A 17,691-nucleotide genomic window follows, 5' to 3' on the forward strand; every position below is an offset into this window, starting at 1 on the left:
TCTAGAAAGTAGAATTAAAAAGAAAGGTTGATAAAAGGACATAGGAAGGAGCAGACAGTAAAAGCAGGGATGAAAGAAATCTGCCAGAGAGAAATAAAAAAAAAAAAAAAAGTAAAAATAATTCAGTGTTCTGTTACCTTTCATTTATTTTTTATTTACTTTTTTAAAAAGTCTCCTTTAAAAAAAAAAAAGTTTGTTTTGTGACAGAGCAAGAGCACGAGTCGGGGAGGGGCAGAGAGAGAGAGAGGGAGAGAGAGAATCCCAAGCAGGCTCCACACTATGAACGCAGAGCCCAATACGGGGCTCGAACCTATGAAGTGTGAGAACATGACCTGAGCTGAAACTAAGAACTGGACACTAACCAACTGAGCCACTCAGGTGCCCTGCCTTTCATTAAAATTTTTTTTCTTTTTTAACATTTATTCATTTTTGAGAGACAGAGAGTGAGCAGGGGATGGACAGAAAGAGAGAGGGAGACACAGAATCTGAAGCAGGTTTCTGGCTCTGAGCTGTCAGCACAGAGCCTGACACGGAGTTCGAACCTACGAACAGAGAGATCATGACCTGAGCCAAAGTCGGATGCTTAACCGACTGAGCCACCCAGGTGCCCCTCATTTTTTGATTACTAAGTGACTTGATCTGGTTCTTTTCTCCAGGCACTTATTATTTGAAAATAAAAGTACAAACAGACTCTGGAGTGATTAAGAGTTGGATGGTTGATTATTGGTTAAATGTAGATAAAACAAGTCCAGTTATTCAATAATAAAATGTGTTCAGTCTTAATATTGTTCAATAAAATAAAATCACGTGGTAATAAAAATTTAATCTATATAGAGAGGGCTAAGAAGAAAAGGAAGAGTCTTCTTATTCTCCTGCCACATCTAGTCCTTTTTAACCACTGTTCAAAATTCCTTCAATAACATTCCAGAAAGAAAGATTAAATGTATCTCCCTGCATAGATACATGAATGTGTGTGTGTGTATGTGGGGGGGGGGGGGGAGTATACATATAAATTCTATTCCAAAGGAATAACATCATACCTCTTATATGTAACTTACCTTTTTCTCTTTAAAATACATTTTGGAGATTTTTTCCACGTGTCTAGACATGGACGCTTTGTGAGTAAGGAAACAGTCTTCTTAAACACTGTATCCCCAATGGCTTGAATAAAGGTCTCGCATATACTTTTCCTCTAATGAAAATCTATTAGGTAAATGAAGAAATAAATCAGAAAATATAGATTAATTGCATTTGTTGGAGTTAAACATTAAAAGCATAACATTACAATATTCTGATATATAAACGTATCAGAAGTATCCAGTCTGCTACTGATGAACATTTAGGATATTTTCAGATTTTTGGCTATGACTGTAGTAAACATTCCTGAACATATCTATTACATTTTATATGTATGTACGTGTAAGTGAATCCAAGGTAATTACCTAGCCATTTAATAGTTCAGTCAATTGCATTTTTAACTTTGATAGATATTACCAAGTACCACTCTCAGCCAGCTGCATCAACTTATACTCTCATTACAATACTGTTTTTATTCTGGAGCAAATCACAAAACTTGAATGCTAGTGACAGAAACACACATTCCTAAAAACTAAATATTCTTTCATCTGCAGCCGTCTAATGAAAACTGTGTCAGATGAAATCTCAAAAACTGAAAATCCCTTTGGCTTTGCTCAGCTGTGGGGACATCCTTTTTCTCAAAGACAAAGTACTTGTTCCTACTGGCCAGCTTTTTGGAACGTGGCCAAAATTCATGGCTAACTGCTTCCTTTGTATATTTTAATAATAAAATATAGTTCTATTATTGTCTTTATATAAAGTTCAATAACTGCACTTTTGTTAAACATAAATATTGATTCAAAAACACGCAGATATCATTGAAAAAATATTTATAAAAAGAAAACAGGTAGCAGTGTTGTAGAAGTGCTTGAAATTCTATCACTTAGGCTCTCACATGGATTCCACTGCCTATTGACATTAAAATAAGAAAAGTAACCTACACGCAGAAAGAAGGTTGTATTCACATTAACATTCATGAAGGCTGAGCAGCTGAAGCCCTACATATCAAGTAGGGAATATATCTTTTGTCTACTGATGAGAAAATGTCTCAGTGATAAATGGTTACAGACGGGTGTCACAAGGGCAACAGCACACAGAACAGCTCTGACAAACTTAAAAAAAAAAAAAAAAAAAAGTCTTCTCCTGCAGTTCTTTGTGTCGCATTGTGGACCGCAGTGTCTACCTCCTCAAATAAAAGAAAAATATTGCAGTGCAGAATTCCTAACCTTTACTGAACACACTTCCCAGAAAACAAAAACACTCTTTGAAAGTAATTTAAAACACAGCTTCAAGGTCTTCATGATGCATAAATATTCAGACATTCTGAAAAGAAGTGCTCTGCGCCCTGCATCCCAGCTGTTTGGGTCGAACACGTACATTGTCATAAGACAGCATGGTCATCAAAGGGCAAAGTCTGTAACGTTAACTTTGGGAAACAGGAGGCATATCACTAAAATGCTTTACAGTCATTTACATAAATTCAAACACATTATCATACTCATTTAGCAAATTTGAGAAAAATAATATATTAAGTAAGGAGTTTGTGATTTAACAAACTGTATCTCATAGACCCCAACAGTGACTACCAGTGACTTTTAGTTAATTTTCAAAACAAAGTTACAATTTGTACACAGCCTTGACTCCTTGAGAATAACAAGCTGAGAACCAAAGCCTGAGGGCAAACATTTTCCGGGGCCTGACTCTAGGTGGCCCACTTTCCTCACCTATCAATACAAAGACTGAGGCAACCCTACCCCGCCAACCAAGGACTTCTCTCCAGTATTTTGTCTCTTCTGCAAAAGTCTAGAAGCTTCCGCATGAAAAGTAATAAGCACAGTACAATTTTCCAAAACATGGATGTCAATACTAAGGTTTTGGGCGACCTTCTCCACCCTAGACAAACCTCCAGATGCAGAGCAAGAAGAAACGCTCAACAGTGCCCGTCATATCCTTAAGCATCTCTCTCCTCCCGATTCCCACCCCTGGGTATTTTCTAGACAGTCTTTGCCAGCACTGTGTGCACGAAGGACAAAGGCGCAGCGGGCAGGTAGCTCCCGATCACCGGGTTAACCAGCGGGGTTGGCCCTCGGAGCTACAATCACGGAGGGTGAGGGGCGGGGTAGGGGCCGAAGGAGAGGAGATATGGGCGGAGCTGGAACTCGGACCCCGCCCCCGCGGCCCTGGCGGCGTCTCTGCGCCTGCGCGCCAGGCGCAGGCCAGTGGTTAAGAAGCCTCCGGGTCTGGTCTCGCCTTCGCGTCCCCGCCCTCCTCCTTCCCCGCCCCTTTCCACCTCCGGCCTCCTCCTCCTCTCCCTCTTCTGCCCACCTCCGCCCACTTGACGCGATGACGCACGGCAGGTTTGCGGACGTGGCGGCGGCGCACGGCCCGGAAGGCAGAGACGTTGGCGGCGGTGGCGGCAGAGGGCAGGGGCAGCCAAAAGCGCAGGGTTGGTCATGAATTTGCCCGGGACAGGAGCCGCGGCGGCGGACCTGGCAGCGGGCTCCTCGTTGCGTCCCCGCTGCTAACCGAACAGGTAAAGATGGTGGTCGGCGGGATTGGGCCCTGCTACACTCTCGCTGGAGATGGCGGAGAGCCCTCGGCCGCAGGTGTAGCCGGGGCCGCCGGTTGGGACTCGGATCCTGGCCTGCATGTAGGAGACCTCAAGGCAGAGGAGATCTTCGCCACCAACCCCACCGAAGCCCCTCTTTACACTCTCGGGGAAACAGGGTCAGAGGAAGGACTCCTACCTGTTTGGTTCTCAGAGCCACGCATTTAAAACCTAAACACTACATTTACCCCACGATAATATATGCTGGCAACATCTCGTCCACACCGTCCAAGTGTGACGGTGTGGCGTGAAAACCTGAGATTTAATCATCATATAAACAGGGAAAGAAAAAATCTAGGTGTGTGGAATAGAGAGGAAGAGAAGTTTTTAAAACCTGAATTGCCCCTGGCGGATACAGTCCCTGTGTTACTACTATCCCAGTGCTGAACTACCTTGTGCCCTATGACCCTATGGCCCTATCTGCTTAAAGAAAGTCAAAGCAAAACACCCAACAACAGTTACTATAAAGTATGAAGGTGTTTGGGAAACAATTTACAGTTACAGAGTGAGCTGGTTAAATGCTTTAATAACGTATCCATTGGTAATTACTTTTTGCCATGGTTTGTAATCTAGGTGGCATGCAGGGTTTTTTTTTTTCCCCTACCCTAAGAATTAAGACAGGTGAAGAAAACTGAGCCAGATGAGATGAATACTATGTACTTTCTGCTGTCTGTATAGTCGGCTTAGATAATTATCTGCTTGGGCCTGTGACTAGCTTTCCACTTTCATTGGAGTCACAACCAGTTCTTGATTATTCAAAATCAGTATCCACTTGTGGTAGTCTGCTGCCTGCATTTCATTACACAAGAGAAGAGATAGTGAGATGAAGTTCTAGTCGTATTATTTAGTATTTAGCAATAGACTCTGGAGAAAGTTTGATGTCAGTATGTAAAATGGCTTTGCACATTGCTCACTGAATTTCAACTGTTCTAAGCCAGTTTGGGATTCTAACAACAAATTATTAGGAAGAATCTAAAGGGAAGTATGGCCACATTTCAATTAGTGTATATTAAGTGGTTTTTAACTTTTAAGTCTACTTAACATGTAACTATTAGTTATCTAGGTCTAATAAAAACCCTTGAGTTCTTAAAGCATTGCATTGTTGTACAGCAGAGTCAGAGAGTTGTTTTTTGTTTGTTTTTTTCTCTTTGTCACTTCATATTTGTCTGTAGTATTCACAACTGAACTAAGTCCTTTAAGACACCATTTGGGTCTATGGCCATACCACCCTGAACGCGCCCGATCTCGTCTGATCTCGGAAGCTAAGCAGGGTCGGGCCTGGTTAGTACTTGGATGGGAAGACACCATTTGGGCTTGGCTTCCATGACATAATATTTTTATGGTTTCTTCTTCTGAATATTCCTTTTCCGTATTCTTTGCAGGCTGATTTTCCTTCCCTCACATACTACTACACGTAGCAGGTCTTCAAGGCTCAGTCTTGGCTGCTCTTTTCTTATTCTGTACTTTTTCTAGGTAGTCTCCTTTATACCTATACGGCTTCGGTTTCTACCTATGCACATGAGTCATGAAATTATATTTCTAGCCCAGACCTTTCTGAATTTGACTATGTAGCCTGCTGGGCTACTTCACATTCTTTTGGGCTGTCTTAAAGGAATTTATAATCACAGTCTAGCCTCCCACTTTTCTTCCAGTGTTTTGTTTTCTAGAGAATGGCATCACCATTTCCTCAATGATGCAAATCTGAAATCTTGGCATAATTCTTAACTTCTTTCGTCTCTTGATATCTGAGTCACAGTATTAAGTCCTAAGTATTTTATCTCCAAAATGCCTTTTACTCCTTCTACTTCTTTCCATCTTTCACAACAATAACTGAAAGCAATCTACTATACTTCCTTTCTTATGTGAACATGTAATATGAAGCAAGAACTGGACCTGTGGAATTAGTTTTTTATTTTTGTTTTGTCTTTAATGAGAATAGGCCAGCTTGTTGAAGATCAGTTGAGACTGCATATACAAGTAAACAAAAAGTACTCATTGATAACATGCTTATTGATGTATGCTTTTAATTTAGGCCAGTGCTCATTCTTAAGAGTATCTTTTCTGAAGTAGAAATGAATGTAGTGGCCTAAACTATATTCAGTCTTTATCAACCATAAATTGAGTTGGATGAGGACTTTGATAAATGTTGGTGAAAAACTTTCAAAAAATAAGAATCCTTGGTCTAGGACAAAATTACGACCTATATAGAAAGCACATGATATATATTCTAAACATAAATACTGAAGTCCACTTGATCCAAGGAGGTAGATAGGTAGTACAAAAGATATATGAGCTTAAAATGCTGAACAAGCCAGAATATTTGGATTTATTAAAGTGTTTTGTTTGTACATATAAAACCCATACTTTGACTTATCAGAATTATAAATTGCACATATATGATCAGAAGTTTCCTTAATTTTATTCACATACTCAGAATAAGGGGAACTTAATTTTTTGACCTTAAAAAAATAACTGTTTAATTCCGTGAAAATGTTTATCACCTCCACTTTTGGTGATACATAGTTTATAAGAATGGATTACCTCTCCCTCCTCTCTCATTGTTTCTGCTGCCAGATATGTTCTTTGTACTTTAACATCTCTAAAACTCAAACCTAAATTTTTAAATAACTAAAATCATTCTTAAAAATATACGTATAATGTGTCCTGAATGTAAAATTCATGTAACTCAGTCATATGGATCAGCTACACTCCAGAGTTTTCTCTTTCTTTCCCCCTCAGATTTTGACATGGCAGGGAGACATCAGAATCGTAGTTTTCCTCTTCCAGGAGTTCATTCAAGTGGTCAAGTACATGCATTTGGAAATTGTACAGACAGTGACATGTTGGAGGAGGATGCCGAAGTGTATGAGCTTCGATCCAGAGGAAAAGAGAAAATCCGAAGAAGTACATCAAGAGATAGACTTGATGACATCATAGTATTAACAAAAGATATACAGGAAGGAGATACTTTAAATGCAATAGCCCTTCAGTACTGTTGTACGGTAAGTTTTAATTTGATTTTGCATAATGCTGTCCAAAATAAATTATTTGTTCATTAGCACAAATTGAAGTAAGTTCTGTGCTTTTATCTTGTCTTTTCCTTTCTTTCCATAGAAAACTGTATTATGTTGGTAGATGTTAACTTTTTAAATTTTTAAGTGAATACTTGGATTTCCGTTTATTTCTAAATCCATGAGTCTAGTTTCAGTATTAAAAGACATCCAAATGTGTTATCTTGTCTCCTTACTCAGGTTTTAAGAGAATATAGAAATATATAAGAAAAATTTTTTCTGCCTCATCTTCCTGAAATAACACACTTTGGGGTGTTGCTTTCCATACCTTTTTTTGTGCTTATAAAAATAATATGTGTAATATATAAATATAAATATGTATTATCTAAAATACTTGGGGTGTTGGTGATTTTTTGTTTTTCTGTTAAAAAAAAACAAAAAACAAAAAAAAAGCTAAAATAAAAAAAATTTAAAAAACCAAAAAACAATTTTCTTAATGTTTATGTATTTTTGAGAATGAGAGAGACAGTGCAAACTGGGGAGGGGCAGAGAGAGGGAGACAAAGAATCCGAAGCTGGCTCCATGTTCTCAAGCCGTCAGCACAGAGCCTGACATGAGGCTTGAACCCACGAACTGTGAGATCATGACCCTAGCTGAAGTTGCCTGCTTAACCGACTGAGCCACCCAGGTGCCCCAATTTTTGTTTTTAAAAATTGGTTTGGGGCACTTGTGTGGCTCAGTCGGTTGAGTATCCAGCTTCGGCTCGGGTCATGATCTCACAGTTCGTGAGTTCCAGCCCCATATTGGCTCACTGCTGTCAGGGCAGAACCCTCTTTGGATCCTCTATTGCCCTTTTTCTCTGCCCCTCCCTCATTCATGTGCACATGCACACATGTGCGCTCGCTCTCTCTCCCCCCACCCTTCTCTGTCTCTCAAAAAAAATACATATATAAAAACACTAAAAAAATTGGTGTATACTGTGCCTATTACTCTGCAAGTTACTTTTGTCTTTTTTATTTCTTCCTTTTTTTTTTTTTGTAATGTTTATTCATTTACTTTGAGAGAGAGAATATGAGCAGGAGAGGGACAGAGAGAGATTGAGAGGGAATCCCAATCAGAAAGCTGAAAGCTTTCTGTGTGGAGCCCGACAAGGGGTTCACTCTCATGAAGCATGAGATCATGACCTGAGCCAAAATCAAGGTCAGACACTTAACTTACTGAGCCACCCAGGCACCCCTCATTTCTTAATATATCATAGACATGCCTCACTGTCTGACACATCTAACCCATTTTATATAGTTATATAGTATTGCATAGTATGGATATACCATGATATTAAACTATTCTATCACGTACTCAAGATTTTCTTCATGTTTTGAATTGTGAATATCATCAGCACTGTATCTTTAAATGGTGGTACACAGGGCACCTGGGTGGCTAAGTCGGTTAAGTGTCCAGCTTCTGCTCAGGTCATGATCTCAAGGTTCGTGGGGTTGGGCTCTGTGCTGACAGCGCAGAGCCTGGAGCCTGCTTCAGATTCTCTGTCTCCCTTTTTCTCTGCGTCACTCGTGCTCTATCTCAAAAATAAACATTAAAGAAAAAAATTTTTAATTAAAAATAAGTGGTGCTACCTTTATTTCTGTGGAGTAGGTTCTCCAAAGTAGGATTGATAAAAAGGGAGGTATATTTTTATTTTAATAATACCAAACTCTTTATATCCATTTTATATCTGTGTCATTATGTCCATCTTGCATCCTTAGTGCGGAATCTGTTTTCATGTAAACATGATACGGAAACTGTTACGGAAACTGTTTTTTGAACTTTATGTTGTCATACTCCTAGTAGAATTTTGAAATGTATTTACTGTGTACCTCCTTGCACATTTTAAAGTGAGTTTAAATACTTCCTAATGACTTAAAGGATATAATTTCAAAAATGTTGTCGCTATTGATACTTAAAAATAAGACTGTTAGAATACTCTTTATATGCTCTCGCTCTCTCTCCCTCTCTCTCTCTCTCTCGCTCTCTCTCGCTCTCTCTCGCTCTCTCTCTTTTTAAATGTTTATTTTTGAGATAGAGTATGAGCTGGGGAGGGGCAGAGAGAAAGGGGGACAGAGTATCCCTAGCAGGCTCTGTCCTGACAGCAGTGAGCCCAATGTGGGGCTCGAACTCACGAACTGTGAGATCATGACCTGAGCTCAAGTTGGACCCTCAACTGACTGAGCCACCCAGGTGCCCCAGTGTATAAGCATGAAACTTTTACTAGCATAAAAGTTTTATCATTGCTTTTTCTCCTTGATTAAAATTTTCATCCTCCCTCCACAGTCTTCCATAATGTATATTTTTGTACTTGAGAGCCTTTTATTGGTTACCTGTCATAGTTCTCTATAATAATATCATATGTATTTATAAACTTGTTTATACAAATTCATACAAATTTATTTTACTTATTTTTAAATGTTTATTTTGAGAGGGAGTGAGAGCGTGAGTGGGGAGGGGCAGAGAGAAAGGGAGAGAAAATCTCAAGCTGACAGGTTGGAGCCCATCATGGGGCTTGATCTCACAAATCATGAGATCATGACCTGAGCTGAAATCAGGAGTCAAATTTTTAACCGACGGAGCCATACAGGCACCCCCAAATATATACCAATATGAACTGAATTTTTAAAAATTTCCTGTGACCCTAAGGTTCTATGTATTTTTTTTTAAATAATTACTGCGATTCATAGTTGTTCAAAACAGACACATTAAGAATTTTTATTTAAAAACTTAATAAAGTATTTTAGTGAAACACATTTCTTGATGAGATAAGAGCTGGATTTGGGGCGGGGGGTTTGCAACTTGTTCATGGAGGCAGTACCATTTATTATTATATCATAGTATATCTGGTTTAATTTTTAACATAGACATGTGAATTCATGTTTTGTAGAGAAATAATTTACAAAATGTGCTTTAGAAGGTTGATGATGGATAGTAACTAAGATTACCTAAGGGATACAGGAGTGCTGATGCATAGGGGCACTTGCACCCCAATGTTTATAGCAGCACTTTCAACAATAGCCAAATATCTCCTATGGAAAGAGCCTAAACGTCTATCAATTGATGAATGGATAAAGAAGTTGTGGTTTATATATACAATGGAATACTACTTGGCAATGAGAAAGAATGAAATATGGCCTTTTGTAGCAACGTGGATGGAACTGCAGAGTGTTATGCTAAGTGAAATAAGTCATATAGAGAACAGATACCATATGTTTTCACTCTTATGTGGATCCTGAGGAACTTAACAGAAGACCATGGGGGAGGGGAAGGGGAAAAGAAAGTTACAGAGAGGGAAGGAGGCAACCCATAAGAGACTCTTAAAAACTGAGAATAAACTGAGGGTTGATGGGGGGTCGGAGGGAGGGGAAAGTGGGTGATGGGCATTGAGGGCACCTGTTGGGATGAGCACTGGGTGTTGTGTGGAAACCAATTTGAAAATAAATTTCATATTAAAAAGTAAATAAAATTAGGGGCCAGGCTGAAATTACCAAGGTGGAGATTCAAGAGAAAAGTGTGGTCCACTAGCTTTATTAGAGAAAGACATGGATTCTTTTTTAACGAACCTAATAAATTGTCTTACAAGAAGAGAAGTTTGAAATGCCATCTATATGAATGATTAAAAATAGATTATATTTCTAATGAGGTGAAAAGGAAAAAAATATGACTAGAGTATATGAGGAGAAAGGTATAGGACAGTGACATGGAGAAGATTTTAAGGAGAAAATAAGGTGAACAACAGAAGAAGTTTAATAGATGTTTCAAAAATGAGGGGCGTAGACTGATTGGGATGAAGCACTTTGAGAGAACTGAGGAAAAGTTTGATCTATATAGTAAGAACACTGCTATAAGGTTTAACAAGAGTACTACAAAATGGTAGGGAAACCTGCCGGTGAGTTGGAGGGGACCCAGTAAGGAGGTTGTTGGAATAATTCAAGTGAAGATGATCAGGGCTTGGACTAAAATATGTGTAATAATGATAGAGAAGAAGTTTACAGAGATTATTTGGGGTTATTCAGCTGATTCCTCATTTAAAATGAAGAATGATGAAAGGGCAGTTAGGTTAACATTAGAGGAAAGAAGGTCTTGTCTACAATAAGGAAGATTGATACAACAGTGTTAGGGAGTTAAGCAATGCTCCCTTTTACCAGGAGCTGAACCATCAAAAAAAGGAAGAACCTTACAAAAGGATTTATCACTTTAAAAATAGGGTACTTATGGGGTGTTTGGGTGGCTCGGTTAAGAGTCTGACTTTGGCTCAGGTTATGATCTCGCGGTCGGTGAGTTTGAGCCCCATGTTGGGCTCTGTGCTCACAGCTCAGAGACTGGAGCCTGCTTCGGATTCTGTATCTCCCTCTCTCTGACCCTTCCCCACTTGCACTTTGTCTTTCTCAAAAATGAATAAACATTAAAAATTTTTTTTTTAATTCACTTCACATATTTTATAAAAAAGTAAATAAAAATAGGGTACTTAGTGCTGTATTCCTCTTGTAAGTACTCAATTTTAGAAATTATTAAAAATATGCCAGTCCTAAAACTGACAAGAGCATAAAAATTGCAAGGTTGGAATCCTAAATGCAACCAAAGAAGTTAGTATAATGGAGAATATAGGGATAATTAGAGTGAGAACCTAGGTAGACACTTAAGACTTGGAAGCCTGGTTTAGAAAGAGTATGGAGTAGTTACTAGTCAGAATAGACAATACCAAACAAACATTTAAAGAGAATGGGGTCAGGTTTTGGAGTTTGTCAGTGAGTCTTCATTTGCCTTAAACAGTCTTGAGGTCATAAACTTTCAAAGCATCCTTTATTGTCTCATCTAATTACTCCTCAGTCTTCCTCTCCATCCTCTTCCCACATACACACTTCCAGGGAGTTGATTTTTCCAACAGGAACTCTCATTCTTCAGTGAACTTGATCAGAAATCTGCAGTTGATCAGTCACCACCCCCTCCTAAAAACCGTCCTTGTTTGACCTCCTTGATTCTTCAGCTTTCTGATTTTCCTACTAGTAATATTTAATAACAGCTAACATTTGCATAATGTACTATGTATTGCTATTTGAATGTTCATATGTTTTAATTTATTAATCTTTGCAAAACTCTATGTGGTAGGTAGTGTTATTACTGTCATTTTACATACGTGGAAATTTCATTGCAGAGTGGTTAAACAACTTGCCCCAAATCATAGAGCTAGAAAGTATCATAGCCATCCGTCAAACCCAGATAGTCAAACCCACCATTGTATATTGCTTTCTTGGCCACTCTTTGCTTTTAAAATTTTTATTTTTAACTAATCTTTGTACCCAACATGGGGCTCAAACTCACAACCCCAGGATCAAGAGTCACACACTCATTTGACTGAGCCAGCCAGCCACCCCTTGGCCACTCTTTCTTAATCTCCTTTGTAGATTTCTCTTATTCAACATAACCCTCAAATGTTGGCATTCCTCAGTCATCTTTCATTTATCACCTTTTTCTCCTAGTCTTTTTTAGTGAATCTGTGTACACTTGTGACTTCATTTACCATTTTTTGCTGATAATCCACAAGTCATTATTTCTAGATGAGATCATTCTTTCAAATTTCAGACATATCACTCCCTGTTGGATAACTTCCACCTAGATATTTCAGTCACCTCAAAGTCAACACGTATATAATCTGTGTTTATTTTCTTTTCTCCCTCCAAAGTGTTCTATATCTCAGTAAATGACATTATTATCCATTGAGTTGACCAAGCCAGAAAAGCTTTATCCTAGACACACTTTACCTCTCTGACATCAATCGAGTGATAAATGACTAGGGCTTAGGTTAAAGCGTTGATGGAAATCATGAATGGGACTAATCACTCAAAGATTGTGGGAGGCCTGGCATAATAACGGGTAATCTGAGGAATACTCCCATGCTCTCCCTCCTCACAATGGCAGGTAGATAGGATATACAGACAGGTTGAGGACTGTATAATACATAGGGAAAGCTTATAAAAAATGACTCATCTTGGGGGTGGTTGAATACTGCATGAACACAGAAGTTAGGGAAAATGTCATTAGAAGACAAGTAAGGGAAATATGTTATCTAAGGTGCATGTTTTTTGATACATTTTAACATCTTTGAAAGTGAAATGGTGGCACCCTTAATATTTTTTTTTCCTTAGTGATAAATAATGGCACATTTTAGAGTTGATGGCATCTTAGTTTTGATAAAATATGGTAGTTTTAGTTGGATAAGTTGATATTTGCCTATATTCTAATTGCAAGAATGAAAGAACATAAATATCTGTAATTCTTCCTTCTCATTGTTTACAAACAGCAGAAGTGTGATATTTGTGCATGATGTACAAAGAGAAATATCAAAGGATTCCAGGATCTACTTAAATACCTAACATTTGTGTTAATACATGAGTGACAGTAAAAAGTAATTAGCGATTTCCTAAGACTGGTAGATCAAGAGTGGTATAGAACTGTTATCCACAAATAAAATCTCTCCGGGTGTGATAACTTAATACTACTAATAATTAAACTGTACCTTTTTTTTTCCTTCCAAAAGTAATGGGATGAATGAATACTGTTACCTCTGTTTTGATTGAAAATTCAGTTGAATGTTGCTTTTTTTTTTTTTTTTTTTTTTTTTTTTTACAGGTAGCAGATATCAAGAGGGTTAATAATCTCATCAGCGATCAAGACTTTTTTGCCCTTAGGTCTATCAAAATTCCAGTTAAGAAGTTTAGTTCATTGACTGAAACACTTTATCCTCCAAAAGGAAGACAGGCTTCACGTCCGTCATCTGTCCAGTATGTTCCAGAACAACAGGAAATTTTGCCACCTAATGATTCTCTTTCTTCCAGTGAGTCAGCTGGTAGCTTTTTAAAAGAAGTAGACCGAGACATAGAACAAATAGTAAAATGTACAGACACCAAAAGAGAGAACCTTAATGAGGTGGTATCTGCTTTAACAGCACAACAAATACGTTTTGAACCTGATAACAAAAACATTCAACGTAAGGATCCTTATTATGGAGCAGACTGGGGAATAGGGTGGTGGACAGCCGTAGTGATAATGTTGATAGTAGGTATAATAACGCCAGTATTTTATTTGCTGTATTATGAAATTTTAGCTAAAGTGGATGTTAGTCATCATTCAACAGTGGATTCTTCCTCACATTTGCATTCAGGAGTCACACCCCCATCACAACAGAGAGAAATGGAAAATGGAATTGGTCCAACTAAGGGAATACCCTTTGGCCAACATGATCATAAACTATATAGTCAAGATTCTCAGTCACCTGCTGCTCAACACAAAACATAGCAGTGAGCTCATACTTACAGTGTTAATGATCATGTGAATCTGGAGTGTGATGAATCAATTCTATTCAGTAACCACTTTAAAGGCAAAAGTTAAGGAGATTGAAGATGCTTTTGTTTTTCACCCTTTTTTGGAGCCACTTACAAATAGATTGAGTATGAAATTCCTACAGTTGGTCGTTGATATTGAGAGTTGTAAATCCATATATCTTGTATCAATGCTTAAAGCAGAAATGAATTTAAATATGGGTCTAGGAAGTTCTTAACTTGGAAAATGTATCATTTTTTATATTCAAGACTGGTTATGTTTAAGTTTTATTTTTCAAGTAATTATTTTTTGGCTTAAGGTTGTTAATATTAAACTTATTAGGCAAAATAACTTGTATAAGCCCCTAAAATAATGTGTATGGTTGGGAAGTTGCCATTTGGTCCCTGGAACACTGGATTAGGTCAAGACCTAAAAGTGATCTTTGTCTCTTAAAGCTTGGTGCCTCTGCTTCTGTTTTTTAAGTGAGTATATTTGCCTCTGTTATTTGAAAGCACTTTTGTAATTCTTTAATGAAAAGTGTTATACAGATTAGCATTATTTAGGAATTAAATCCTCACATACTGTGATAAGTTGTTGCTGTGTTACTTGTAGTAACATGCCTTAATTACATTTAATGCCTTATAATACTACTTATGTAAGCTAATTTAATTTTTAGAATTAAAATTAAGTATTATTTCAGATGGTCCAATAGGATTCATAACATAGGCTGTATAAATTCATCTCCACCTTCACTATCAAGCACAACTTCATGGGGTTAAAACAAATTTTCATTGTCTGCCTCTGAGATCTGTTGTAGAAATTGGTTCATGAATCAAAAGCAAAGATGAGAGAGACCTTTTGCGTGAAAGTAACAGACAAATTATTGATTGACCCATTAACCTATATTTTTCAAAGAGAAAATGTTCAACTTAAACCTTTTTTTCCTCTGAACTATAGCATCAAATTGGGCAGCAGAGGCCAAAGGCGTGTAGATCAGTTGAAAGGGCTTGATAGTGCTACTTCTTAAGATTTGCTGTGGATCAGATACAGTCTGGCTAAGTAAACATCATTTGTATACTAATTTCCATCATTTAATTTCTTAAAGTGTGTGTTTTAAAAATGTAACCAAAATGATTAATTAGAAGTAAGATTTGGTGGAGTCTGGATTGCCTGTTTTGTGTTTTGTGTATAATAAAGTATGTACCTTTAGGTATATAATACCACTTCATTTTCTGGGCATTATTTACTAATTTTTAATGTTTCAGCTTTAGACCAGTGATTTTATATTTCAAACTCCAATATTGGTAACAAGTGGGGTGAAAAAGTACATATGGTACATGAGGTTTTATGTACTTTCAGGAGCAAAGTATCATAAAAAGACAGGACAAAGAAGTCAAACATTAAAGCTCTTGGATATATTAAAGGACCTTAGACAATTAACGAAAAATGTTAATATTGGAAGGTGTAGCAAAATCATTTTTTCAGTAACTTTTTAGTTTGAAATTTTAAAATTATTTTAATGTGCCTTAGCATCTTGAAAATATGTATGATCTTTCGACTTTATGCTGTGTTAACTTGGTTGGTTTACATTGTATTTATTACGCCTGCTGAAAAATCAAGTTTTAGGAAAGAAAAATGGATTATTTTAGAGTGGAATGAAGAACTTTGTTTACATCGAATTGATGAAATTACAGTCAGTGATTCCTTTTTGCTAGTGGTACTTTGAAATCATGGTAGGTCTGATTTCAAAATAAGTTACGTAAGGTAGTGAAGTGTACTGTGTACTTGATTAAAAACCATTTCAGTCTTGTAGAATGGCCTCTTGAAGGAAATAGAACATATCCTTATGACACAATCAGGCAGTTTCCTTTTTCTATATATTTGAATTATATCTAATTCTATATATATCTTATATATAGACTTTTAGATTCTAATCTTTAAGGGTCATTTTAAATGAAAAAAAATTTCCTAAGCATTTAACAGATCTAGAATAATTTTAGCTTTTAAAAAGTACTAGTATACATCAAAACTTGTGGCAAACACAGATTAGTTTATAAAACTTAATAAGAGTTATTGTTTGATATTGTGGATTTTAATTGTGTTGCAACTCTTCTTTGAATTTACTTGGATGCTTTACATTAGAAGGTATATATGTAATATATATATATGCTAGCAACCGCAAATGAGTTTGGTTCACTTAAAAAAAATGGAGTTGTAAGCGAAGAAAAATCTGCTATTTTTAGAGCAGATTATTATTTTTTTTTAAGTCTGGGTACAAATGGTTAGGGTTGTTTTGAACTATTGGATGCCATTTAAAGTTTTTGCTGTCCTACTCCTAGAAAATTATGGGATTCATGTCTTCAAAAGATAGATTAAAATGGATTATACAGTCGGCTGGCCACATTAGAATTATAAGACTGTAATGCTAAATGAACTTTTCCAAAGGACTTACCGTTTAAAGCTTTTTTTTTTCTGGACTCTACTTGCTTGTTCAGTGGCTTGAAGAATTCTTTAAATGAACCACTACTTAATGATTAGTTCTTTTGAAGGTATCTATTTCTAAAATTACCTACTTGGGAATATGAAGGATGTTTCAGAAATACTATGAAGAAAGGATCCAGTCAAAGCATTACAGGGTAAAGGTGGAGTTTTTAGAAGTCTATTTAAATGGTGCATTATGATGGGTATCATTCTTATTTTGAATTACAACACCGTTACTCAGGAAATCAGTATTTTTCTTCCAAGTATATGCATATTGCACTGTTAGATCATAGAAATATCTGAATGCTTTATTTAATTCTTTTTATGTATGCAAATACTATAAATCTTTTGTATAATGTATTGGATACAAATGCAAAATGGAATTGTAGAACATTGTTAGCATGTACATCTGTAAAACTGGTTTTTAAAATTTTCTGCCCCTTATTTTTTGTATTTTAAGATATGCAAAATGTAATAAAGTTTCTATTTTATTATTCAATGTAAAATGGAAGCTGGTGAATTTAATTGAATAAAAGCAAACGTTTTCTCCTCTTCTTTCAAACTATTTAAAATAGAGATACTATGTAAGGTGGATAGAATTGCCAGAGGTTTAGTAATTCATATTTCCTCCTTGTTAGAATGAAATAAAATCCACTGGATTATTTATAAGACATAAATGAAAACAAATTTCAGATGAGTGTTCTTTGGATGCTCTTCGATATCAGAGAAGATGACCTTAAAAGGCATGATCCACGACTTCTTAGCAAGTTGTGGGTCAGACATTTAACAAATTATGTGTAAATTTTATCATAAAACCACCTTTCCATTTCAAGGATATTTTATTTTTAAAAGTTACCAATATCAAAAATAATTGAAAAAGTTGGTTTGAAGCTTTTATTTAGTGGAAGAATTTGTGATGTAATCTTTACTTTTTCTTAAAATTGTACTTAAAGTTACTTTTTAAGAAAAAGTTCTTACTAACTCCAGAGCCTTTAACCATATTAAGGCAAAGCCATTGACACTGTACGTTATGGTGGGGATGGAAAGTTTAACAAGATCCTCCAGATTTCTTAGCATTCTGTTGTATCCAGTGTAGGTCTGTGATACTAGTGATCACACTAATATTACACTGTCTGCCAAATCTTAATTTAT

The 17,691-nt window shown here is 36.7% G+C and overlaps 2 protein-coding genes across 4 annotated transcripts in view; one reads left to right on the top strand and one right to left on the bottom strand.

The window, feature by feature from the left end:
• Window positions 1-3,186, bottom strand: part of ADGRV1 (adhesion G protein-coupled receptor V1) — a 590,892-nt gene extending 587,706 nt beyond the window's left edge. For 2 of the 3 annotated variants that reach the window (XM_053907199.1, XM_053907200.1), the window contains exons 1-2: window positions 2,981-3,186; window positions 1,059-1,203 (exon numbers count right to left, since the gene is read on the bottom strand). The gene's annotated coding sequence lies outside the window, so the exon portion shown is untranslated. Of the gene's footprint in view, window positions 1-1,058; window positions 1,480-2,980 lie in introns of those variants that run through there. The other variant, XM_053907201.1, reaches the window with a different exon arrangement.
• Window positions 3,187-3,301: 115 nt separating this feature from the next.
• On the top strand, window positions 3,302-17,045 carry LYSMD3 (LysM domain containing 3). The gene is made up of 3 exons (XM_019462799.2): window positions 3,302-3,610; window positions 6,425-6,687; window positions 13,369-17,045. Exons 2-3 carry the CDS (start codon window positions 6,433-6,435, stop codon window positions 14,032-14,034), a joined length of 921 nt encoding a protein of 306 aa, XP_019318344.1. The 5' UTR covers window positions 3,302-3,610; window positions 6,425-6,432; the 3' UTR covers window positions 14,035-17,045.
• The last annotated feature ends 646 nt before the right edge of the window (window positions 17,046-17,691 follow it).

Source organism: Panthera pardus, unplaced genomic scaffold (assembly GCF_024362965.1).
Source record: "Panthera pardus isolate Hobbes unplaced genomic scaffold, ASM2436296v1 HiC_scaffold_2, whole genome shotgun sequence".
Classification (NCBI taxonomy): Eukaryota; Metazoa; Chordata; class Mammalia; order Carnivora; family Felidae; genus Panthera; species Panthera pardus.

Coding starts and splice junctions, on each gene's coding strand:
- LYSMD3 (XM_019462799.2), top strand. CDS start 6,433: ATGGCAGGGAGACATCAGAATCGTAGTTTTCCTCTTCCAGGAGTTCAT. Junction 6,688..13,368: donor CCCTTCAGTACTGTTGTACG/GTAAGTTTTAAT, acceptor TTTTTTTTACAG/GTAGCAGATATCAAGAGGGT.